Raw genomic sequence first — 26,032 nt, forward strand, 5'->3', positions numbered from 1 at the left:
GCAGAAATCTCCTCAGTCTTTGAAGACTGTGAATATCCTCTTTGTACTTCCATACTGCAGCCAGGGTCAGTTTGTCAGAAAGTTCAGTGGCTGTCCCAGAAGGCGAAGGGGTTCTTGTGGTTCATTTAGTTCCATGTCTGCATGTAATCAAAGAGGGTACTTTAAAAGGTAACAGAACAAAGATGGCACAGGAATTATGTTGTGCGTATTATAATATAACCCACCCATGCAACTTGCTACTGAAAGACAGGAGAAACAATCACGACCAACAAAGTTTTGAAAAGAACAGAAATACAGAGAACAGACAGAAAACAGCTGAGTGGCAGCACTTGTGACACCTGGTTTTACAGGACCTTGAATCGTGTTATTCCCTTGTCATTCTGCGGCCACCATACATATGTTTCCTTTCAACATCACCTCCCTCCTCCCTCAAGAAATTAACTATTGTAGTTGGCCATCAGCTGGGTAAGAGACTACATGTACTGCGAGGGTACAAAAGCCATGCAAACACCAGTTGCCCAAGCTAGCTGTTGCCTTTTGGCTGCCAGGCAAGCCTAACAGCCTATGCTTTGTGCAGCTGCTGGCAAGCCAAACACTTAGCTTCAGGAGTTGCGGTCAACCCCTGGACCCTGTCCTGTGGAGATCTGTTGTAGGAACTTGGGGTGTTGAAGCCCTTCATCAGACGTGACTAAAATTGGCCAAGAACCAGAAGTTCCTGCGAGGGGGAGGACTGGCAGCTGACAGCAATCACAGAAGCCCTTCCTCAGGCTAACCACGACATGAGTAAGCATGAGTCACAGTACAAATTGATGAACCTAAAATTATCTACAAGGATGAATACAGGCTAACTGGCCCAACACATTATGGGCTTTCTGCTTACTCTGGAATTGGCAGTTTTTTGGCTTTGAGTACATGTAGGTTTACCACTTGACTCTAGGCCAGCAATAGCCAGATAGCTCCGACTGTGGGTGGTATTTTTTTTTCTTTTGATTTGGGTCTGCTGCTTTTGCTTTTAGATGGAGATTCAGCAAGAACCTTCTTCCCTACATTGCATCCTCTAGGCATTACTTATTTGGTGCTGAAGCTCTTATTTTCTTCTTCTTGGCAGCTCCTTGCCCCTAGCATTGAATCCAAGTTGATGCTCCAGCCCCCTCCCCTCCGGCATTGTTCCCAGGCTGTTGTGTCAAACTCAAAACAAATACTCAGTGGCTCAGAGCTCCTTGCATCCAGGAGAAATTGCATTTTCACACTGGCTCTGGACTTCCTCTGCAGAGCCAAAGCAAAATTAATGCTGAAACTAATCCCTTTGCCCCTACCACGCACATCCTCGTCAATGGTGGAGCCAAAAAAGACTGAAGAGAATTAACCTTTTCTGTAAGTTTCTCTGAGATGGGAAATATCCTGCTTTTAGCTTTCTTTTCTTCCTCTTTCCCAGTTGCTGCATTAGGGAAAACAGTCTCCCCTGAAGCAGGAAGAGTGCCACCTTCTCTCTATTAATGCTACAAGTGTTTTGAGGAGAAATTTCATACCTGTGCACACTTGTCCAGGATTGCCATATAGCTAGTAACTAGACCAAATAGGTAGCAGAGCTTGTTAGAGTAACTGCTGCCGATTTAGAAGCAGCCAAGAATAGCTGCAGCTTCTCCAGGGGACCCTTCCTGTGATGCACGTCATTACTGTTATGGCTGTAGGAATGTGCTTGTGTGAAACTAGACGCAAACACCTGGAAATGAAGGCAGCCAATAATGCTGAACTGCCAGAAGAAGAAACAGCATTGAGGTTTCTGGTCTGACTTCCCTCTTTTCAGGTGTCAGGAACTCCAACGTACTGATGCATTCTTGTGCACTATTAATTCGTGAGGCAGACCCCACCACGATCCTTCTCCCTTGCTGCAGGAACACCGCCCTTCTGATTTGCAGTAGTGACTCATCAGCACATATTCTCCTACAGGCTCCTGGACTGTCCAGCCAGAGAAAGGCGGCACTGTGGTGGTGTTGAGGAGTCTGCTCTGGCCGGGACTGACGTCCTACCATGTCCCAATGACTAAGCAATATGGCTACGTCTACTTTGGCACTGGTGAGAAGAACTTAGATCTGCCTTTCATGCTGTGACACGCTTCTCTGGGATGAGGACTCAAGAATATTTAGATTTTACACTTCGGAGATTTTGTTTATTGCTTATTCTATAAATGTGTAAAACCTCTGTACTTTGAGCAGTATTCTTTTGTGCCTGGACTCTGGCCTCGATTCTTGTCCTAGGACTTGTGTGCAATCCTCCCTCAACTCCAGGCTGAATTCCCTGTAATGTGTCACTACATATTCTTCAGCCAGTAACAAAACATATTTTCTTCCATGAAGGGCAAAGCCTTAGGTTGGAAATCAAACCTACACGATCTTTTTGTGTACAGACACCACAACTCATCCGGAGGCAACACAAATGAATGCCTGCTGTCACCCATGAATGCCAAACAGAGTTTGTGCCTGCTTCTGGAGTCAAAGTAGACAGCTGGTGCATACTCTAAGGGATCCTTACTAAACCCTGAATTAGAGAAAGGCCTATTGAAGACAGGGCTGAGTGTTTTGTTTTTCAGGTGTTAGGCTTCACCAAAATTAGAGATGTCTTTCCAGCTCATGGCACAAAACTTTAGGAAAAAAATTAACTGTAGGCATCACCTAGTTGTTTGCAAAACTTTCTCATTTGGGTTCACCTCAAGGCAATGGCTTTATCCAGTGACTTTTCCATTTGTAGAACTCACTGAGCAGAGCTACCTGGGCTAGAAGACATTATTAACTTCTGTACGCAGCAGAAGAAAGAAAAATATTTTTGTTTCTGAAGGGCTGCGGGTTTCAAAGCTTCATAAAACAAGGATGGTCAGACAGAGATTTTATCTCAGGATAGAATGAAGTGTTCGTTCTGTCTCTCAAAGCCAAAAAATCTTGGCCAGCTTAGGAGGCTGAATCTAGGGCTTCCATTTAAACAAAGTGAGACTAAAAAGAACCATTTTAAACTAATTTCATTTCCTGGGTAATATGGGTTTATCCTCATCCTTTGTTCCTGTCAATGCTGACAAGCATTAACTGATGATTCTGATGAAAGCAGTACATTCAGTGTTGATTTGTAGCTCAGATAAGTATCAAGGAAATGGAGCCAATGATGACCCTGATAAATTTAATAAGCTTTTCATATGAGGTCCTTAACTAGCACTCTTAAGCAGAAGTTGTCAGTGGAAGACGCACACATGTATTGTACAGGGAGAGAAATGGTGCCGCCTTTTAGTTATAGGATGGAAAACTGTGCACATCTCTCAGCCCAAAACTTTCCCAGGAAGCAGCCCCATCACTGAAAAGGAAGACTTGTGGTAAATGTATTTGCAAGGAGAAAAAAAGAGGCCAAGTTGTCAAGAACGTCAGCATTCTGTATTTGCTAGATCCAGGAGGGATGCACGGGCTAGGAATCCTGAAGACGTCACGTAAGACATACACATGCCTGCCTGACACTCCACAGGTGTTACTGCTGCAAATTATGAATAGTACAATTATAAAAATATTTCACTTCAGTAATCATTAATGTAATTTCCATTACTGCTGAGGAAACAGTGCTGCAGGAGGCTTTTTCTTCCATCAGTGTCACAGATATAGGAGCCCAAGTAAGGCAAATCTGAGTTGAAACACAATGGGAATTACTATTCATTTCTGGGAAAAGAAGGAAACAACCTTTTCCAAATCCAGTAGTAGACTGTAACGAAACAGAAACCTTCGGATCCTTTCTGGCTTTGAGGAAAAGTCTTCGCCCCCTGCTTTCTCCAAATCATTCTGAACACTGAACTCTGCTTTGCTGAACCTTGTGTCTTCTCCTAGAGAAGCAGACTGAAGCTCATTCACTGGAGACAGTACAGAACACTAATGACAGTTTTTGAATTTGGAAATTAGAGATACTTATGAATTTGTAAAAAAAAAAAAAACAACAGTGTAAAACAGCTGTACTCATTGCCTATGCCAGTTCTGGACCCTAGTGGTTGAAATTAAGAAACTTGTGTGTATATTTGACATTATCCTTCAGCAAGGGGTGTCCAACTGGCATGGGAACTTTGCACCACTTAGGGCCTCTCTTCCAGATGGGCTTTGCAGATCTGACGGACCAGCGGGTCAGATACCTGTCAAAACAACACAGATACATTTCAGTTTGAGACTGATCACTGATAAAAGGTTTTGGGTGAAGCAGGAGCACACACTCCTTCGTCTGCCTTTGCCTCCCCAAGTGCCTCTTCAAGAAGGCAATTACAAATGAGCACAGCACCCTCAATTCAGAATGGGCCACTGGAAAAGACCGTACGTTTGAGCACTGCTGTACCTCTGTACTGCACCCATTAGCACCTGCTTGACTTCCAGTCTCACAAAACAAATCAGGTGTAATCTCCAGGCTGCTGGTAAGTTGTCCACTAGTAGCTAAAACTGGAGTGCCTTCATTGCAATGAAGTCCAAGACTGAATCCATCGGTCCCCTAGGGGAGGTGTCGCTTCAACAGCTTGCCTCAATAAGGTATACTGATTACAAAGTAATTAGCCTAACAGTGTAAAATAGTCTCTAAAAAGGGACTTGTTTACTTTCAGTGGATAAATGGTTATTTCTTCTGCACAGGATGGGCTTCTGGCCTAGCCTTGCATTTTCATAGGCCCAAATTTACTTTAGTATTCTCTGTACAATACTATTCCAGCTTGCTGCTGCAGGAAGCCAGAACCTGAAATTAAGAGGTACTAGAATAGAATTATCACGACTACAAATCTCTGTGAAGAGCAATGTCTGGCAAATATCCTCTGCTTTTTACCATTTGAAGTTTTAGACTTGGCTTTGCAAACAGGCAGGGGATTTCAGATCCAGAATCAGTTACTGGAAATCTTACCCTGTGGCTGGGTGGCCTGCAGTTTTGTTAGGCTTTAAATCTTTTGCTACCAGTAGAGAGGGAACAGAGGTCCTTAGAGAAAGAGGAGTCTTTTCAGACAATAAAGATCCAAAGTAAAACCCCAGCGTAATCTGCACAAACAATGCTCCAACAAATTAGAATTTGGAACAGACTGATAAACTTTGTCCAGCGATGTTTGCATGCCTGTGTTGAGTAATCCCATGGTCTTAATGGAACCTCAGTCATCCTCTCCCCAAACAGCTTTGTTACCTTCTATTTGTATCGTGCAATTTTGAGATATTAAGAACTTTGGACAGAGACCACGTAATGCATTTGAAGGCATTTGGCAGATTCCTGAGAACTACAAAGAAAGCTTGCTATGCCAGGCAGCTACAAACTATTTAACAGCAGCATGTTTTCCTAGGGCTTTCCTTCCTTAGCAATCCTGAATAACAAACATAGAAAAATGGATCATATTTGGAGGTCCCTGCCACTGAAATGGAGTCACTTCCAAAATGTTTGTATTTGCTTTGAGGAGTTTATGATAGTTAAAAGACCTAGAAGCAGCAGGAGGGATTCAGGAGATGGCATGGAACAAGACTCAGTCACTTTTTCTCACACGCATGCGTTAAATTAGTCCCTTTTGACCTTTAATGTTATGCTAGTGCATTAGTGGAATCCCTTACATAACACCACGAGGACAGGAAGTCAGAGAGACTCCTGTCTCTAATTTCAAATGCAAGGGGAGTTCAGAGAGACCAAACACAGGTCCCTACTTGGGAATCTGGCGGAGAACCAACATAAGGCAGCTTTTTTTGGGAGAACTTGTAAGGGTATTTGACAGACACATAGGGCTAAGTCCTTCTCAAATTTCCCTTACTGTAGGGGGAGGTCTGTAGCACAAGTTTTGATATCGCAAGGCTGCAGTTACAGTGAAGGAGGAAAAAAATACAAAATAGTTTTAATCCACCAGTGTGCCAAGTGCAGTTCTGATCACGTGTCCGCACGCTTACGGGAAAGTGCTCCCGTGATAATAAATGATCTCACTGTGAGAAGTGAATGTGTGAATGTGAGATACGCATCAATGCTGTGTGCAGGTTTAGACAGACAGTGGCTTTTTAAGAAATCCCTCTGTTTCTGTGTGGGGGCTGGAAGTGCACACCCCAATTCTGCATAGGAAGGAGGATTTAGTAATGGCCTGATTTGAAAGCTTTTGTTATTTCTCTTTTGAGCAGGTCTAATCCAGCCCTCTGGTCCAGGCTTTTGGCTTCCTTTAGGGACTGCAGGCTGGGGCTTTTCATTGTTAGCTGAAACAGACATTTGGACGCTTTCCCTTCCTGGAGCACATTTGCTTTTAGCACTTTTAATACTTGCTTTGTCCCAAACTCAAACTTGTCCTATTTTGTTTGCTGCCTTTTTTTTTTTTTTTTTTACCTTGATTCAGCAGTGGCAAAAGCCTGATGCCTGGGAGCACTTGGTCTACCAAGTTCCTTTTCCGTTTTGACTAACACCAGTTCCTACTGTTTCACAAAACAGATTTTCTTTTCCTGAGAGTAGAAACAATCCACAAAACTCACATGAGGGCTTCAAAACCCACAACACAGGACTTTCCTGTGAATTCTGCTGTCCATGTCATCTGGTGTTTCGTGAAATTGTACCCCCTTTTTTAGTCAAGTCACCCAACTTTCCATTATATCCAGCCACTTGGTCTGTCCTGGGGAGCTTTTACAATAACCTACAGCTATACACTGGCAGATGGTCTGAATTTTCTCAACCAGCTGAGGGTTGTCAAGACAGAGCCTCCATGTGGTTGCCAAATGCAGCTGGTGTGCAGTCTCCTAACCTGTTACCTCAGTACACGGAGCTCTCACTCTGCTAAAGGGGGACAGAACTGCCAATCTCAGAGAGTGGCAACCCACCCCAGGGCTCTGCTTACCCCCTTGAGTATGATAGGATCCCAGGAACCAGAATTCCCAGACTCCAGCTGCACAAAGGACTAGTTTGGATAAAGTGTGATGAGAATCCTGGTGGAATTTCCCTGATGGGAAACGGCAAGATATAAAAAGCATGGAAACCGCTGTAGGTAGTGTCATTGCAGTCACCTAAAATCTCTGTGGCACATGGCAATCACTTTGCATGAATTTTATTCTGTGAGCAGGAAGGCCACAAAGCCTTCTCGCCCAGAGGCTGCTGCTTAACAGCTAGGAAGGGGCACAGGACTTCCACGTGCTAGGAGAAATTACCTACACATGGGGCAATTGCAGCCCTGCATGCAGCTCAAGCACGCCGGTGGAGTTCAAGGCTGAACTTCTGAACCCTCAGTGAGCTTTTTCAATCTGGCTCTTGTTTGGATTAAGAGCAGAAGGCAGAGGGCTACAGACTATGCAGGAAGCACTCGATCAAAGTGCTGGCAAAGACTGCCTCCTCCCTGCCACATCCCTTCCCTTGACACCTCTTGGTTTTGCTCACCTGCAGCAGCTCTGGCTCTTTGCTTTTGAATTCACGTGGTATGCACAGCACAGTTTCCATGCAGATGAGAGAAACCACATGCTGCTGGCGTGAAACACTGATAGCAGTGAAACCAGATTCTGCTCCAAGGGATGAAAGGTGTCCACAGAGCCTGAGAACTTCGTAATTCATGAGGAGTTCATATGGAACCTGCCTGTTCCCTAACGCATAGCAAATTCTTCAGTTCAGGTGATGGAGGAGAGGTTGACTTGGATGTTACCCGTGCCAATTTCTGTTCTTCCAGTAGGAAGCTGAAAATGGAGTGGCAGCTGAGCACTCAGGACCATGTACTCCGTATCTACAAAACCTGTTGCTGACAGAGCAAGGGTGACCCGGGAACCCGTGACATCCTTCAGTCCTTTTGGGAAGGTAACAACTACACAGTGTTGTCCTTTAACCAACAATTTGGACCTGCCAAAAGAAAATGAGCACTATATTAAGGGAGCATCTAGATGCTGGCCTGAACTCAGCAACTCTTCTGGATAGTTAGTCCACACTATCCACGTAGCAATCTCCATGCTGTAAACTGCTGAGCTGCTCAGGTTTCCACTCCTGAAAGCAAGAAGTCTGACCTGCAACAGTGCTTGACACCTCCCCAAATGGTTTTGGTGTGTTGGTGGCCTGCACACATGACTCTGGAATCTGGAAATGGCCTATTGCTCCACACAGCGCTGGTGAAATCCCTGAGAACTTACTCAGCCTCATGGGCTAGTGAAAATACTTCGTTGCTACAGCACTTAACTGGAACACGCCAGGCTAGAGCACAAATGGACTCAGAAATAAGAAAGTAACAACAGGAAGTTATGAAAGGGAGAACTTAGGCTGGGGTTGAAAGAACAATCCTTGGCTACAAAACAGATTTGCTTGTGGAGTCATCCCTTGGAAACAGTGAAAGCCACGGACTGGGCCAAATATGAGAAAGTGAATTGTAGGGAGCAATTCTGCAGTGATAGGGTAAACTTCATTGGTTTTTTTATGTCCAAGTGCTGCAGACAAACGTTATGAAAGAGAGGAGGAGGACTCAAGAATTTATGGATGATGTGGGTACTCTGATGGCCATACTTCTGCAGAAGAGCCCATAACAAGTAAAGCAGTTAAGCAATAACGTTCATGAGATATTGCTGTCAAAAACAAATCAGGCAGAAAGTGAAAAGACAAAGAACTAAAGTCCAAGAAATGAGGAATACCATGGTTAGTCTCACCTGGACGGTGTCCGAACTGCAAGGGGTAGAACAGAAAGCTGTGGAGTGCTCCCCAGGTGAGTTCTGACCACAGGCTGTTCTCACTCGTCTCCTACCACTCTGATGACCACAACTTGGCTCAAACTAGCATTTCACCTTCATGTTATACCTTCATTCAATCCTCTCCTCTGTTATATCATATCCAGGATGGGTGCAAAGCAAATTCTTACCATTGTGCAGAGAAATTGAGGGCACATAGGAAAGAAGTTTGTACAATGGAAACAGTAAAACCTCTGCAGAAAATAGAACAGGATATTTCTGGTTGTAAGCACCAGAAAAAATGCATTCAGGAGGAGCAGAGAAGGCAGAGGGGTTCTGGGTGATAAATCCAAACTTCACATCGTTATATCAACTGCAGAACAGCACCCCTGACCCTTGGTAAAACAAGGCAATTTGCTGATAGTTCCATATGGTGGCGTGGTACTTTTTAATCTCAGCTAGGTGATAGCCAGTGCATGCCAGGCACTTTGTATTTGAAGCAGGCTCTCTTAGACAGGGTGAATGTGACGTGGGCCAAACATTCTGGCCAAGATAGCCAGAAGCACAGCTGAGGTACTCTCAAAGGTATACATTAATACAGCTCCTCAGCCCTTCTTTATGCACCTCCTTAGCACCTCTGCCCAGGAGCCACAGGGCTCCTCCTATGCAGCTGGTTTGAACATCATCTGAGGAGCAAAGAGCAGATTCCTCAAGAACAAACCTGCTGGATAATTTGTACTGCTGACTGCTGTGCTATGAAAATAGTCTCAAGCTGGCAAAGCACCTCACTTCAGGTCAGAGACAAAGCAGAAGTGTTTCATCTGTCTGGTTTTTTCCTCCTTCAGCAGCAGATCTCAGCAGTACCAACACAACTTGGAATAAACCTGGCCAAATGGAGCATCAACCATGACTTTGCAGGACTGGAAAGAAACAAAAGGAATTGCTTATCCATATGAAGTAATCTGCCAGACTCCATCCAGGTAGGGGTTGCTGCTCTGAGTCTGAAAAGCATCCAGAGTCTACATCCAGAAACTGGATGCTCAGGTCTGTAGTGTAGTAGAGGTGCTGGGCTGACTCCTGAGTCACGCTGCATTCCCAACATTAAATCTCCTTCAATCGCAGGTGGTGTGAGTGAGCGGAATCTGTCCTTAAGGTTACCTTAGCCTTTTGTCTTGATCCTGTCACTTCACTCATTTCAAAGAGCAATGGTGTCCTTCAGAAGGGCAAAGCTCTTACTGTCATGGTCAGAGACAGACTACATCCCTGTACAGTGCTCAGCTCTGCCCATTCTTTTCACCTTGCAGCAGACCTCCTGTTTTAGGAGCACAGCAGGAACTAAGTGTCTTCTGTATGCAGAGTTTTCTTCCATGTGCAATGCAAGTCCCCGATGGCAGGAGAATAACGGCAAATGAATGAGGGAGATAGACAGCAGGAACAGAGGATGTGATTGGGAATGGATGAAATTCTCAGTATACTGGATATTACTAGCCACCTGTGAGAAGTACCCATCTCAGTTTGCAGCCATGATACAAATTTGTCTCAAGTTCTGTTCTGTTTCCTCATGATTACTTTCCTTTGACCAAGGAGGGACAATCTACAGAGCCCAGCAAGTGACATACCTCTTTCATTTATGCAAGCATCAGTACCAGCAATTGGCAAGCTGCAAGGGCAGGTACGCTCCTAAAATTTTGGCTAGTCAGGGTTTTTTTTGGAGGGGACAGGGAACAGAAGAGTATATTTCAACACTACACACACAGCAGACCCACTGGTGGTGTAAGGAAAAAGCCATGAAGGCAGGCAGATCTGGAGAGCACACAGGCTGGTTAACCCTGATGTTAAGGGATGTACATTAGCTGTGTTCCTGTCTTGGAAGAGCTTTAACGAGTAGCCCAAAGTGTGATCTTATGCAACTGCATATCATGGGACACCTCAGTTTCTCCTCACTGGTGTTCCCAGGCCTACAGCAGCAGTGAGGAAAAAAAAAAGAAAGTCACTGTTACCCCTCTAAACAGAGGTAAGGAAGGCCACAACAGTCAGTACAGTGATCTCAAGCAAAGCTGAAATTTAAGGATTTGGAAGAGACATCATCTAGTTGTGCAGTATAGTGCCTGCTATGATAGGCTCCCTGCAGACCCTGTTGATCTCTTCAAGGACTGATACCTAAAACTTCAGCAGGTCCAAATGCAGTGAAGAAAGGCTCAGTTAGGTGGGCAGTCCTGATATTACACCAGACAGGATTAGAGGATGTCCTGGTCAAGTCCTCATGGCATTGAACAAGGCAGCTTGTTCCACTTGGAAGTCCCAGCTCGATTCTACCTCTGCCTTCCCCTGCCTTGGGGCAGCACCACAGGTTGAGCACTTCCCCAGTTACCATGGACTTACAGAAGGCTTTAGAAACAATTACAGAGGTAAAGAGAACGTAAGCCTGGACAACTCATTTATGTGGGAAACTTGTGATAAGAATTCTGGCTTCATTCCCCAAATAACTACTGGTTAGGTGTCTTCAAATATGTTTAGTCCTCGCAGGGCCACCCGGCCCCATCAGGTTGGGGAATGGAAGCAATTAATGGCTCCCACTGTAAGTGGTGCCAGCTACAGTTAGTTCCACAGAGCAACATAGAAAGCACAGGTAGCGGGGCAGGAAGAATCAAAACTCTCACAGAACCACAGTGGATAAGATTCTGCAAGGAGACAGAAAGCTTTCCCCTTCCAGCACGCTGAGACGTCAGTGCTCTGGACATTTCAATGCTGTTCCATCTCCTCAACAGCTCTGTTCTCTTTTCCTCAACTGTCTCCACCCCACTTGTTACGTCTCCTTGGTGGGAGGAGGAAAACATCGGTGGTGTAGAGAGGGACTAGCAATGTAACAGGGAGGGCTTGGATCCTAATCACTAATTAAGATCTCTTAATTTTAGAGATTAAACATAGAACATATCTGGAGGTATCCTTTGTTCTCACTAAAAGCTTATGGAACAATTTATCAGAGTCAAGGCATTGGGTCTGGAGTCCTGGTGTGATTCCAGCATGACAGAGGATTTACCATTTCCCATCTCAACCTGCTGTGCAGGGTTGCTATGTGAATGCTAGCTAGATAACGTGCTCCACCCCACAGCTGCTAGATAGACGCAGCAGCTAAAGAATCTCAAAGACTTCAGATACAGGAATAACAAAGCTTTCAGAATTGAAGTATTTGATGGCTACAGGGCTGCACCAAACGTACTCCTCTAATTTAGTTCTTGCTGTTACCCATTGCACAGCGGGCCAGCATCTCTCAGGGACTTTTCCAAGGGCCTACCTCAAGTCTCCACTGCAGAACGTCAGATCCGAAATGCAGGAGTCTCCAGCTGCCCCAAGCCCTGCAGCCCAAGCTCTCCCAGCAACAGCCCCATGGCCTCTGGTAACCCCATGGCTTGCTAATGCAAAGTTCATAAACCGCTCTGACATCCCCATGGAAACAGAGTGTGAGGCCATAAACAGGGGATTAGCACCTCCTAACGCTGAGCAAAGCGCAGAAGGCGACAGCAGCCTTTCAGTTTGTCCACCAAAGGGCAGAGGCCATTCAGTCCTGGGAGGGGGAAGAGAGCGTGTTACACAGGAAGGGCAGGCTGAGGGCGAATCATTGCCTGCAGTCAGAAAGGGCAAATGGGGATGGGGAAGAGTAGAACAGTTTTGCGACAGGCCCTTGCTAGCTGCTCAGCCCTCATCTCACTGCTGGTACCCATCCTGAGCACACCTTTCTGTCCTAATTGCAGCTGGGGGCCAGACACTGAAAGGCTGAGAGAGAAGGGGCTGTTTGTTTTGGAGATGAGGGGGCTCAGCACAGGTCTTATCAATGCTTATAAATACTTGAAGGGAAGGTGTAAAGAAGACAAAGCCAGACTCTTCTCAGTGGTACCCAGTGACAGGACAAGAGGCAACAGGCACAAGTTGGAACATAAATTTTGTTTGAATGCAAGAAAGCACCTTCTTAGTGTTAGAGTGGTTGAACTCTGGAACAAGCTGCCCAGAGAAACTGTAAAAGGTTCATCCTTGGGGATATTCAAAATCTGACTGGACACGGTCCTAGGTAACCTGCTCTCGGTGACCCCGCTTTAGCAGGAGGTGTGGACTAGACAGTCTCCAGAGGACCTTCCAACCTCAACTACTCTGTGATACTGTGACTCCAGTTCTGTGGCATCCTTCCATGACTGCCCTACTGAATGTTACTGAACAGGAGGCCAGTGCAGCTGGGAAAGGGCGAGCAGACTAACACACATGGCAGTTTTCATCCTGTGGGGATAGATGGTCTGAATGAGATGCAGTTTGCCCTTAAAGACTAACAAGAGTTGTGACAGATACCGTTTCCCTGAAATGCTGTAAGTACTTTTTATGAAACCTGTTGCCTGAGGCATGTTCTACCCAGTTATAAGAAACTGCTTTTCCTCTTCCAATCTATTCCTTAAATAAATAAAAAAAAGACACAGAAAGATAAGACTATTCACCTGTTGAGCTTGGGTTTCTTGGGAGTATGCCCTTCAGGAAGTCGAGGCCTGTGGTTTGGCAACAAACCTGAGATAGAAAAAGAAAGGTGTGAGAATATTTTGCAGTCCCTCCTTGCCTCTGTATCATCCAGAAGTTACATTACACCTCGTAAGCCAGGCAACCCAGATCCCTACTGCTAAGACACAACTAAAGCACAAAGGGTATTTGTTCTTCCTTTAGCCATTGCTTAACCTGCACCCTGGCCAGAGAGAAATGAGGAGGTTCTGCTGGATACACTCTTTGAGAGGAAACACACACATAAGACCCAGCCACTTGGGCTCACCAGAGGCTTTTGGAGAGGACATAGGACAGGGGTGCCCAATCAGATTCCATCTCCAGGGTGAAAAATCTATTAAAATTCTCAGTCCATTTAACTTGGATACATCTCATGTACCAGACAAAGACCAGCACAATACACAGACTGTGTCAACCTGGGACCCACTTCCAGGTCAAAATAGAGATCTTCACAATGCAGATGGTCGACAGGTGCATTAATGGGGTCAGGGTCAAGCTTACACTAAAACAAGTCACTTCAGAAGTGGGTATTTAATCATTAGCAGCACAGTTACATGTCTGTGCTGCTTCCCACATCCTTCTACAATGGCAGACTCATCTACAGCGATAAATGTCGACTGCTAAGGCAGGAGCAAGATGCACAGAAAGCAGAACACGTGGTTTCTGGTCCATCATCCTGTCCCAGTACTTGGTGCACAACGGCTTTGCTGGGTGACTGGACAATGAAACCTTCCAGAGTTATACCAATAGGGTGGGACACCCCTCTCATGATGGGTTTGTCTGAGGAGGCGGCCAGGTACCTGCACGGTGAGCCATCTGCACGCAGACCGCAATCTTCTTGTGCTCCTCCAAACAGAGGCCTGTGGTCCGCCGTGGCAGCATCCCTCCGTCAGAACGGATAAACTGGCTCAACAGCAGGACATCCTGAGGGAGCAAAAGAGGGCAGGACCATCAGTGCTGCAGCTACTTTAACTGCTGTCATTCTGAGGTGTTGTGCTGGTCCTCACGCTGCGCACAGAACTCGGTACAAAGCAGAACAAGGATCACTTCCTACACGTTTGGCTGCAGCTTGACAGCAAGTGACTTTTGCTTGCCATCACTGCCTGCCAGCTTAGCTCAGTTAGGTCACTTAGATGGCCTAACTTTTCTCCTGACTTCACTAGTGTAAACACATGATGTCAGCTCCAATCCTTGCTCCTTCGCTGTCACTTGCTCCAAGATTCTAGCTAAGACAATGTGTCCTAGGTACTGAGGCACAGTTACACAAGACCTACAGATGGACAGTGTTTACACAACTTGAGATTCCATCACAGCTGCTATCCTAAAGGTCAGATATGTTAGATCACCCCTGGCCCTTTCATTGTTCCCTCAGAGCAGGGCTGTTCTCTGCTACCTATTCCTCCAACTTTCATCTGGTTTCCCATGGTGGAACTTCCCTCTTGTCTCTCTGGAACGGCGGAGAGCAGGGCAGCATTCCAAGACCTTGCACGAAGCAGCTTGTTGTGAGAAAAGAGCGTGCGCCGATAGGAAAGACCTAACAGAATAAATCACTGCTTTCAGCCTTTCGACTGTGCGTGCGTTAGGCAGGGCTGTTAAAGCCATGCTGGATGGAAGGAGCGCTCAGAGCACGCTGAGGGTTCGGCTGGGATTCAAGGATCATTTAGATTACACTGCTGTTGACCTTTCCAATTAAGTGCTCTAGAAATATAAAGCGCTTTTAATAAAAACAAAATTAAAGGGAACTGTAGAATCAGATAGTATCATAAGTCTACCATGACAAATTATTAAACACAGCACAAGTGTCCCATTAACTGCACATAGTAAAACAGCCCTGTACTCAGATACAGCTCTCCATTTCCACACACACCCACTGCCAGAGCACCCTCAAGCCAACATAGGCACGTCTTGACACACTGACGTCTGTGTAAGTTGGCCCAAAGGGTTTTTGGGGCCTCTGTGCTGGTTTCCTCCCCCGTCTGTTGACAGACTTGTTGCTGGTTGAGAGTTTACTTCTCCACTGCTGTTGTAAACATTTTCATAGTTGAGGTAGCTGGAGCGTGCAGAGGCTGCTCTCAGGCTGGAAGGGACGTGCCAGCAGGCACCCCGACAGAAAGGGAATTCAAATCAGGTATGTCAGCACTTTATTCCCCCCTGTCTAGGGCAACAGGCAAGACCAAAGAGCACTTGTTGCTTTTCGTGATGGGTGACCCCTGATTGCCTGTTGATCACAGACCTCCTCCTACCCCATATCTATTCCATTTTCCATAAAGAATTCCACAAAGAGCTCCCTGGAGCACTCCTAGCTTCATTTACTGCCCTTGCAAAGACAAACAATCAAGTGGACTGACATTCAGAATACATAGCTATCTAGGATTTATAAATCCATCCCCACTGCAGGAGACCAGCTCAGCTCTGAAGTGGGCTGCTGGAATTCAGCATGGCTTTCTGGTAATGACCAGCTCTGACAGATGCTGCCATACAAGTGCTGCGGTCAAAATATAGAGTTTTTTTTCCTCTCCAATCCCACCCTCACTACTATGATCATGAAAAACAAAGTTTCCCTCTTCCCTTATCTGGCTTCCTTTCTACCAGTTAATGCATTCAGGCTTATTTTCAGATTCGTCTCTTTGAAATAACAGCAGGTTAGGTAACTCCATGCTAATGAAGAATGACTTACAACCACCATACAGTGATGTTGTATCCAAAGAACAAGAATAGCACAGTTGAGTAACTAGCAGGAAGCTCCCAAGAGGCCATCTGTGGGTAAAAAGGAAGTGAAGTGTCCTCAGCCCAGCTAGCATATGACCTTGCCAATGAGAACAGTAACCAAGGGACCATTTGGTGCCAGCTGCGTTGGTGGAAACTGGACAGAGGCCAGCCAAACAGTCCAAGGGCACTGACTTTCGGCCACTCCTGAAATGCACTGGATTGGCTCCAGGAAGCCTAAGCAAGCCTCCATCCCGTTTTTTCCATCTTCTGTAGCCATCCAGTTCTCCAGATCACCTACACCTCCACTTGCTGTTTAGCACAAACATATCACTTCCCTAAATGAGAAATGGCTGTTCAGCTCCAAGTGCCTCGAAAGAGAAAAGCTTCCTACACTCTTCTACTAGCCTGCTGTACTACTCTGTGGGGAAGAAGGAGAAGGGAGCTGATGGCAAGTTTGAGGCTGTTCCAGTCGTTGCAGCCGTGAAAGCCTGAGTAGCCCATAGGCTCTCCTGAAGGGTGTGTGTGGTCCAAGCGCTTTCTCATATTACCACCACGCCTCACGGAGTCACAGGGCTGTTATCAAGTGTTTCCATGCAAAGGTGGGAGGTGGGAAGCAAAAGGAGACAGTCTTTTTCTCCCTCTGGAAAAAAAAACAGGGAAAAAATCCATTCTCTGTTATCATCTTTGACCAACAGCGTGTCTCCAGCTGACCAACTTCCTTGTGTGACAGTCGTATCTCAAGTGAAATCATCTATGTCCCTGCCGCTGCCGTTCCAAACTACGCTCACGCCATTTGGCTCAAAATGCTGCACACTCAACAGAAGATTTGTCCATTTCTGAAGATCCCCGCAGTTAGCAGGCCAGGTGCCTCTCCCAGCGTACTTGTGCAGATGCATCTTACTACAGGGAGAAAGCAGACAGGTACAGCCAACTTTATGGGGCAGCTGCGGAGGGAAGTGAACAAGCATGTAGAAAAATCAAAGAAAAAAAATACGTCTGGCAAGTTCTCATGGTGCCGTCATGTTCCATGAAATTCACATTCTGTGCTAGTGGACAGCCAAGCCTGTAACTACAGATTTGCTTTAATCACTGGACAGCTCCCATGAGGCTGGACCCAGATTCCCACCCCTGTAATCTGCAGCATTTGATGAAAACAACTTGGATTGAATTAATCTAGGGCTAACAGGCAAAGATTGCAGTTTGGTTTCCCCTAATTGCAGCCAAAGCAAGACGACATATTTACTGCCTACTCAGACTAATGATGTTTGAAGTGGATAAGGGGGAGAAGGAAAAACAAGTTTAGCCTTCACCTTTAAAAGGTCTGGATAAACTTGCTGAACAAAACACTATGTATAACACGTTCTTGTGAATGGATGGCAGCTGAAACACAGAGGCATCTCTGCATTTCAGTATCCGCAGACAATTTGGAAAGCAAAATCCTTGACTGGTTACATGCAATTCATTAAAACCTTCATTTATCACAACACGAGTTCTGTCTGTGTAGCCAAATTACTACAGGGCTGTAGACAAGCCTGCCTGTCATTATTTCCAGTTACACAAGAACGTATTTCCTCCTTTAACCCTTACTCCTGGGAGCTGTACGCCATTCTCTAGGCATTTTGTAAGAGGATTGCAGGTTCCAACCCAGTTGCCTCCTGACAATGATGAAAATCAATTTTTTTTTAAAATCTCTGACGGCTATGAAAAATCAAGTGAGGTCTGGGATTCAGTGAACAGACATACCCAGACGACAAACAGCGGGCATTTGTACCTCAGGCTCCTTTATCCTGAGCCTCAGTGGAGACTAAGGACTGAACTGGCAATGACGGCTGCAGCCCTCCACACCGCAACTGAGGCAGGTTGGAATCATGACCCGTGAGTGTTCACAATGCCTGTTTGGTTGATTAATAACTTTGGAGACATTGGTCCCCCAGTTCTCTGACAGCTAAAGTAACTCATTATGCTACTACTTTAGACTGTGCTAGTTGCCCATGACAAAAGAAAAGTCCTATGAGGTCATATTACTCAGCTCCCTCAGGGGCTAATTCAACACTTCCCTTTTCATAGTGCCTTATTCAGTCCAATTACAAGCGTCCCAAGCAAAAAAGCTCACACTTTCCCTTCTGTGCAACCGACTGATCTCAGCTTATCAATCTCAAAGAAACCGCTGTGATCCACCTATTCTGATCTCTTACTAAGCACGGGTTATAGGTTATGCTGTATGAACTAGCCTGTATCTTTAAAATAGCTGGTCTTGATTTACAGTCTTTTAGGACAATTCAGCCACCAATGAGTAAATTGTCTAATTAAACAGTTTAATAAACCGTTTAATTATCCACACAGTTAAATGCCTGCATTTTATTATTTGAGCATTTCAAGATCCCGCTAGTCATCACTGCTGCAGCAAAGAAAAACAGCTGAGAGCTTTTGTGCAGAAAAGAGGGATTTTATTCCCCTTAACATTTAAAAGCCTATAAATCCACAACTGGCATTAAAATGTATAATGGACTTATTCAAGCAGAAGAGGTGATCTGCTCCAGAGCTGAAATTTCTCCTAGCTCTCATCAACCCCATGGAGGAATAGTTCTAAATGCTGAGGCAGGAACCTCCTACAACTCTGATACGCTGGTTCACACTGCTCTCTTTAGCTTTCTGTCCAGACTCTCCTCTGCTCTGCAGCACGCATACTGGATGCATACTCCCAGATACACTTGCATTCAAAAACTACGCAACAGCCAGGGTGGACATGTGCCAAGGCTTCCTAAATCGTTAGGAACAATCTCAGCAATGATTCTCAAGACTCTGGCTGCAGGATCTCTCCTCGCATTTGGTTTTCTCCTGCCTCCATACTGACCACTAGAAATCAGAATCTAAGAATCAAACAGCTTCAACATGGAAGAAAATGTGTAATCTTAGTTCACAGTACAAACATATTTAACACTCAAGCTTCACATTGTCCTACTTCTAATCCTGGAACTCTGGCCCTACAGCACCACATTATCTAAAAGCACTTCGTTTCTCATTGGCCCAGTTATCTCTTTGTGCAACCGAGTCCTCTACCACAGACAGCAGCAGAAAATAAATCTTATTAATTTTCAAGATGACTCATCTCATCCCTGAGTATCAGTTTATAGTTTCTATGAAGTTCCTAGTGGGTGACTCATGGAATGCTTTCTGAAAATCTGTAGAGCGAGGCAGTTTAATGATGCTGTTGACTCCATGCATTTAGAAGTTGTGTGACTCTAAATTAACCTTAGAAAACTATTTTCCAGTGTAATTGGTTTACTTTGAATACAGTGGAGTTCAGCAACTATGAAGAAGTGAGTCTTGCAAGAAATCCCTGCATTCAAACATGAACGAGTCTGATCTGCTTTTGTAGTACTTTCCATACCTTAATGATATTTGCCATTTCTCCTTACTTATTCTCACCTGCTAATTCAGAATATTTTAGCTTGCCCGGATTGTTGTGAAACCATACCAGAGAACACAAAACACTTTGCCCTGACATTTATTTCACTGTTTAATACTGCATCTGGCCCGATTTGGAATCATTAACAACACTCAGATCCTAGACAACATCATTCCTGAAACACGACTGACAGATGCTAATCTGCCATTTCATTTATATCTCACATGTTTCACCTGCCTGAAGTAATTGTATTTTATCTGGCACTGTTTCTGTGCTCATGTTCTTCAAAACTCATGAGTCATAACTGGTCCTGTCCTAATCACTTATTAAGTTTTACTCTTAATTGATACCATTCTACTTGGTATTTGCAGCATTTCATTTACCAAGTAGTAACCATCAGCATCATTCTCTTTCCTCTCTGTTGTCTACTATTTTACATGTTATTTTCAAAGCATTTGGTGATTCCTTAAGATTTTTTCCACACTTAAAAAAAACCCTGCAAAAGTCAAGTTATTTGTTAGTTAATTCCGCTAAGATCTTGGCACTACACGCAATCCAGGCCTGCTGCTCTGTACCTAATTCAGTGCTTAAGTCTGTACCTGTTTTCTCCCATTGCTTTACAGCAGTCATTTGCAAGACTGCAACTAGTACCTAGATATTCAAACAATTTTTCTTTTGTGTGCATGTGCTCACACATTAGGACTGCACGCTTGGCCATCCTGCAACCAACATCAATTTCAGTTCCTCTGACTTCGTTCTTAAAGTTCCCTGTGTCTTTCTTACAAGCATTTATTTTCCTCCAAATTTATTTTTATCTCTGTCACCCTAATCCTAACAGCATTAACTTATTCTGACTTCTCTGTTGCCTTACCTTAGTAACAGCATGTTGCTGTCTGGTTTTCCTCTTTTCTAATTCCAGCATTGGGATTTTAGCTTGCACAGGGGCACTTCGGTCTTTTATAAACTGTTTGAGTGACCTTTTCTTGTGAAGCTACATTCTGTAACCTCTACCTCATACTCTTTATTCTAAGATGTTTTTGACTGTTGTGCTTTTATTTTAAAGCATTACATAATTTCCCTGCCATCTTCCACATTTAGTGTCAATCATACTCTCGTTAGTTAATAAACACCTCATTAGCATTTCCTGCAAAAGGCTTCAATCAACTATTTTTTCCTGTTGCTAAGGGGAAAGGAAGAGAGCATGTATGCTCTCTGTCATATCCATCAAGAGCTTCAAAAGGTATGCAGAACAGTTACTACTTCAGTGAACAATGACCTGCAAAAAAACAGCAGCTCTTAAAGATGCAAGTCTAGTCAAGATCTAGTCAAGACTTTTGGCTTCTCTAGAGTTACAGCAGGCCTGAATCTGTTGATTAAATATTGCATTTCAGTTCCGTTCTCTTAGAAGCACAATGTTGAAGGGCAGCTAGGCACATTAGAGAGATATGGCCTTCTCAGATCGGATGGCCAGCAATAACGGGCATGTGCATAATTCCAAACCTCATATTTGATATGAACAAATCCTTCTTTTCCCAAGAAATACTATCAACCAAGGCAAAAAAATCACATAGAAGCAGAGATGGAGTTACCTATCTTTACTATACCTGGCAAAAGAAGAAAGGATCAGGTTGTGCAGTAGGCTAGACACGAGAGCAGTATTTATCTATGAGGACGGTGTAATGCTCCTTCATTAAACTTACCACGTAATCATACTTATGCTTCAGGTTCCAGCGACAGATGGGACACTGGCCAGAGGGGTTAGGAGGAGTTGGTGCTGCAGCATCCTCTATAATTTTCCCTTCAATCTAGGAAAAAATTCAGAGGATACAATGGTCGAGCAAAAATTTCATAATCTATACCTCTACCTTCACCTGTGATTTGAGAAAAATCTATCACTAAGACCACAACATGTTGACAATTACTGCACATATATAAGGGGGACCGGACCAGCATTATACAACTCACTCTTTTATAGATCAATAAATCAAGCACTTCGGATATACACAGATTATGGGGAAAATAAGTAATCCAAGGAGCAAAGAAAACCATTTGATAAATTCTTGTAAATATTTTATTTAAATCTAAACTAGTTCTTAGTTAATGTGAAATTCTCATATTTGCCTGAATTCCATTCATTGCAATATTCCTTTGAACTACTGTGCCTTGCAATTGCAGTGATCCTTTAGCCAAAAAGCCTTAAAACACATTTTTGCTGGGAATATGAGAATGTCACAGAAAAGCAGATGCATGCTGTGGGCCAAAGTATGCAGATGTTTACTAGACTATAAGCCAACACCAAGGAAAATTCTGAGCATAAGTCAGACCTAAGAAAGGCCTGTTAGAAGATGTCTGTTGTGTGTGTGTACATATATATATTTAAAATACACCAATTTTTTTTTTCTAGTTTAATTCCCTGAACAATCCCTTTGGGAGATCATTTTACAATCTTTCCTCTATCACTACAAAGTGGTGACATCTAACACTCGACTTTTCTCAAAAGTAACATGCAAAGAAGTCTAGAAGGCGTGTGTGGGAGGAACCTGAGAAATTTGTTTTCGAAGCATAGGTATTTTAGGAATATGAAGTCTATATAAGTGTGCGCTTGTCTTTTTTGAGGACTTACGAATAGAAGCAAGACCTCTCTCAACTTGCAGCTGAATGGAGATGTAAAGACAATAAAACTAAGCCAGTTTTTCTTCAAAAACATTTTGGAAGTTTTGTCTGGTCAAATTAAGATTAAAACCATTTGGAACACCAACCGTTAGGCTCAAATAGTTCAAACACCAGAGAGTTTATGAAGAAATCCTGGGTATCTAATTAAATTCTCCAACACTGTGAAGGAATGCAATGTTATTTTTAATAAAAAGCTGAAAACCTGGGAAGAAAACAGCATGACGTTTTCTCTAAGTTTGTATGGGACACTGACATCCAACTGAAATGTCAGAAACAGCTCATACCATGTGTCTTTCTTGCCTAGTGATGGCAAACATAAGTGAGCTGTACTTGAACCTCTGTACCTCAAAGAGAGGGAATGCTGTCAGTTTTTAAGATCCCTTCCTCCACAAGTAGGACAGCCAGTTTTACAAAAAAAAAAGTAATTATGAATATAAAATACAGGCCAGTATCTACTCTTCCACTCATTGGTAAAATTATTTTTAGGGAAGCCAGTCTATCTGGTTTCCTCAGAGTCCTGATTCCTGCCAGTCTTTGACTCCAATTTCATTTTCAAAACGAGTGAAGAACCAGAATACTGTATCAGTATCAATTTTTCTTGAAATAAATTTTGGCGTACAGGTTTTGGTAATTACTCCCCAACTACTAAGGATTCTCACATTGTTAAACCACCCAGTTATTTTTCTGTTAGAGAACTAAGAGTTAATATAGATGCTTGATGTTCTCAATATGCTGATGAAACCCAGTTTTTTTTTTTTAAGATCCATCCATCTGATTCATGTCGAACACTTTCTTCAATATTGATAAAAGAGAAGAATACATAAAAAGATGAGCACAGAGAGATGGATTCAGAAAAGTCTGACATTGATTTGGTAGGATAAATGAAATGACCAGGGGATATACTGAGAAATGTAACAAATGGTATAGGTTGACCAACTAAAGGGCTGAATATCATTTATGAGTATGGATGGATCCTAGGTTGATGCTAGAATATTATACGATTTAAATATCCAAGTATTCCTTATATTTCTACATTGGATAGGAACTTGAGAATTATGCTACCAGAGAAACCATCTAGAAAAATAATGTAAAATTATACATCTAAAATATAAGTAACCTGCTCCATTCAAGTTTCAAACCCAAATATGACAAGAAGGAAACTCACTTTCAAAGGCATAAAAAATCTCTTCCCTCCCTAGTATTTATTTTAAAATAGGTTAGGGCTTAGTGCTTTGTTTTCTAGTTATTCCCAAATGATTCCTGCTCTACTCTTCCAATGGTATTTAAACACTTCAAAATATCCGTACTGCCTGCCTCTAGATAGATAGCTACTAGCACACATACTGTGAGCAGAACAATAACATTTTTCCACCCCCTCCAGTAATTTCTGTGCCTCTTCTTCAAAAGAATACTTCTCTTGATGACACGCAACAGATCAGATGGTGTTAATCAAGCAAATTCCAATTCTATTGCTTTGGTCTTTTCCTTTCTGTTTTACAGCGTAGCTGAGAAAAATGCTGTTCTTCATCCGAAAACTCAAAACCGAGGTTTTCTTTTCAGAACCAGTATTCTTTTAGTATTTTGACAATACCTCCACCATTTTTTTTATTACTGAATATGTTATGAAATGCAACCTTTGCATCACCAACAGTCACTAAGGCACACGCTTTGATTATCAAACACGAAGCACGTCAAAGCCAAGCAACATGCATGGCACATAACAACCCTGTGCTTGCACATCGGGTAAACTTCCTTTGTGTCTACTCACACTAATCATGGGGCTGAGATGATGTCAAGTGTCACTTAAAAAAAAAAAAATGAAGCAGAAAAATTGTCTTTTGCATCTCACCTACTCAACACCTGTACTCTGGGCTTCCAATTTTACCAGGGATGTGATGACACCACAGATTTGTTGTTCATGGGTGACACTGACTGGAGCACTTCATCCCCTCACCGGCACCAGGGCAATGAGACCCTGACCTTCTCTGGCCAAACCATCCACCTGACATACCCACGCTTGTAACACACTCCTACCTTTGTTTTGCCTTCATACCCTGTGATGCCTTTTGGGCAGAAAACCAACCCTTTCACCGTCCCTTTTGGGAGCCACCAGGAGACTTTATTTCCCTCTGAAAAGGGGAGACACAACAGCACGGACTGCTAGTTGAGCAAAACATGGGGACAGAGACTTACTGTGGTCGTATTGCCTTCAGTCACCTCCACGACTGCACAGACAAAAACATGAAAAAAAAATCAGGAAAACAAAATAATAGTGCGAGACTAATTCAGCAAAAAATAACTTTTCCTGGGGGAGAGGAAGGGTGGTGAAACAGAGCGAACGCTACCGTTTCCCCCAGCCGCAGTAAGGCAACAGGGCGACGGACAGCCCGGGAGCCTCTCCGCGGTCCCCCCGGTGCCAGACTCACCCTCCCGGAGGGCTCGGGCCGGCGGCGAGGCCCAGCCGCGTCCCCAGAGCCCGGCAAACAGCCGCCTCAGCCCCCCGCGCAGCAGGCTGGGGGCCGCCATCTTGTCGTCGCCCTGGGTGCCGTCACTCCCGCTTCCGCCGGGGGGAAGGCGGGCTCCGCGGCGCCATTTTGAGGCGCGGCTGGTCCCGCCCCTGTCACCTGAGGGGAGGGAGGGAGATTGCTGTTACCGTGCCCAGCATATTCTCCTTGGGGTGGTTCCCCCCCCCCCCCCTTTTTTTTTTTCCCCTTTTTTAGAGCTTTTTCCACCTCGAGGTGGAGGTGAACGTAGAGGTAGTGTTGATACTGTGTTACAGAGGCCTGAGCTATGCTCCTGCCGAAGCTCCTGAGTCTCTCCTGGCTCTCCAGTGAGAGGAAGGACAAGGGCTGGTTTAGCTTAATTGTGTGATAGGCCCAAGGGTGGCTCAGGCTTCAGGGGTGCTTCAGGCAAGCTACAAGGTGTGAAGAAGGGGCTTGTGTCAAATCTATCTATTTCCCATCTGTATCTGCCAGGTCAGTGCATATTCTTGCACTGGTGTTTGTATCTCAGGTGAAGGTTTGAAGCACCATGTTGGCAGGCTGCAAACTTACTTGTGCTGCAAGTAGCCCAGTTTAGATGCTTTCTATTTTTAGATGAGTATCACTTGCATTTGGCAGATCTTGGGCAGCTTGTAGCCTGCTGAGGAAGTACTTTACCATCATCTTTCTTAGCATATGTCCATCTCTTAGCTTCTTCCACCTTCCTTTGATGGAAGGTAGCCCCTTGGTGCCTGTTGAGGGGGTGCATGAAATAGTTGTGACTTCAGGTAGCAAAGTTAACATTCATTTTTCATGGTAACACTGTGTCTTCCTGAAGAGCCTGCTGGTGTAGTTGAGGTTGAGATGATCTGTAACCAACAGCAAAGGTCATTCATGTTTTTTTCCCAAATGCTAGTTAGTTTTCAAGTCTCTCTCTCAAAAAGCTAAACTAATAGAATGAGAGACAATCATTTGGGAGTCGCGCATTGGTGGTTATTCATGCATATGCTTTTATCAGTGGTCAACAGTGTTCAAGCAAGATACTCTACATTTTTCTGAGTTTCTAGCTAAACTGTCATGTAAAAAATATAAATTGTGACAAAGATAACATTTAACATAATGTAAAATAAAACGTGATTTTACTATCTCCAGAGGTTTCTTCTCTCTCCTACCTCCTTCCTCTTGTTACGCTTGCTTCTTGTTACAGTCCAGTTTGAAAACGTATGCCCATCTGGGGCAGTGGGACTATGCTTTTTTTTTTTTTGTAGTCCTTGATAAAACTGGGCAGGTTCTCCAGGTGATATCGTCCCATTAGATTGTAGAGTGGGAGACCAGACCAGAAAATTAATGCAAATCTTTCTATGGCAGTCCTAAACATTCAACTCAGACTTTTCCGAAGAAGTGGGAATGAAGGCAGGGCTTCTGTCCAGACTCATGTGCTCTATGCCAAGCAATGAAAACAGGGCCATCCCAGTTATTCAGAGAACAAATTGAGTAAGAACGCTAGCCGGAAGAAAACTCTTCGTCTCTTGTTGGATTATGCTATATAATGATCCCTAGAAGCAGGGTGATCTTCAGCTTGTCCAAAAGTTTAGAAA

General features: G+C 44.1%; 2 protein-coding genes across 10 annotated transcripts in view; one reads left to right on the forward strand and one right to left on the reverse strand.

The window, feature by feature from the left end:
- On the reverse strand, window positions 1–24,554 carry MRPS18A (mitochondrial ribosomal protein S18A). Of its 5 annotated transcripts, XM_083830375.1 has the most exons (7): window positions 24,381–24,554; window positions 24,148–24,179; window positions 20,982–21,086; window positions 13,964–14,087; window positions 13,109–13,175; window positions 11,923–12,192; window positions 8,223–10,585 (listed from the first exon to the last, which is right to left on the reverse strand). In XM_083830375.1, the coding sequence occupies exons 1-7, from the start codon at window positions 24,478–24,480 to the stop codon at window positions 10,477–10,479; spliced, it is 807 nt and encodes a 268-aa protein (XP_083686501.1). In that variant the 5' UTR covers window positions 24,481–24,554; the 3' UTR covers window positions 8,223–10,476. The 5 variants fall into 5 exon arrangements, with proteins under 5 accessions (XP_083686505.1, XP_083686503.1, XP_083686502.1 ...); XM_083830379.1 differs by lacking the exons at window positions 8,223–10,585; window positions 11,923–12,192 and adding an exon at window positions 1–137 and having other exon boundaries at window positions 24,381–24,538; XM_083830377.1 differs by lacking the exons at window positions 8,223–10,585; window positions 11,923–12,192 and adding an exon at window positions 3,395–4,153 and having other exon boundaries at window positions 24,381–24,538.
- The window catches only part of RSPH9 (radial spoke head component 9), a 90,355-nt gene that overhangs the window by 17,620 nt on the left and 46,703 nt on the right, over window positions 1–26,032 (forward strand). For 2 of the 5 annotated variants that reach the window (XM_083830374.1, XM_083830371.1), the window contains one exon: window positions 1,951–2,200. The exons of 1 other annotated variant lie outside the window; for it this stretch is intronic. In XM_083830374.1, coding sequence (XP_083686500.1) covers window positions 1,951–2,111 — 161 coding nt within the window. In that variant the 3' untranslated portion in view covers window positions 2,112–2,200. Of the gene's footprint in view, window positions 1–1,807; window positions 2,201–16,567; window positions 20,976–26,032 lie in introns of those variants that run through there. 2 more of the 5 variants (XM_083830370.1, XM_083830373.1) reach the window with 2 other exon arrangements.

The sequence above is a fragment of the Anser anser genome (assembly GCF_964211835.1).
Source record: "Anser anser genome assembly, chromosome: 3".
In the NCBI taxonomy this organism is placed as follows: Eukaryota; Metazoa; Chordata; class Aves; order Anseriformes; family Anatidae; genus Anser; species Anser anser.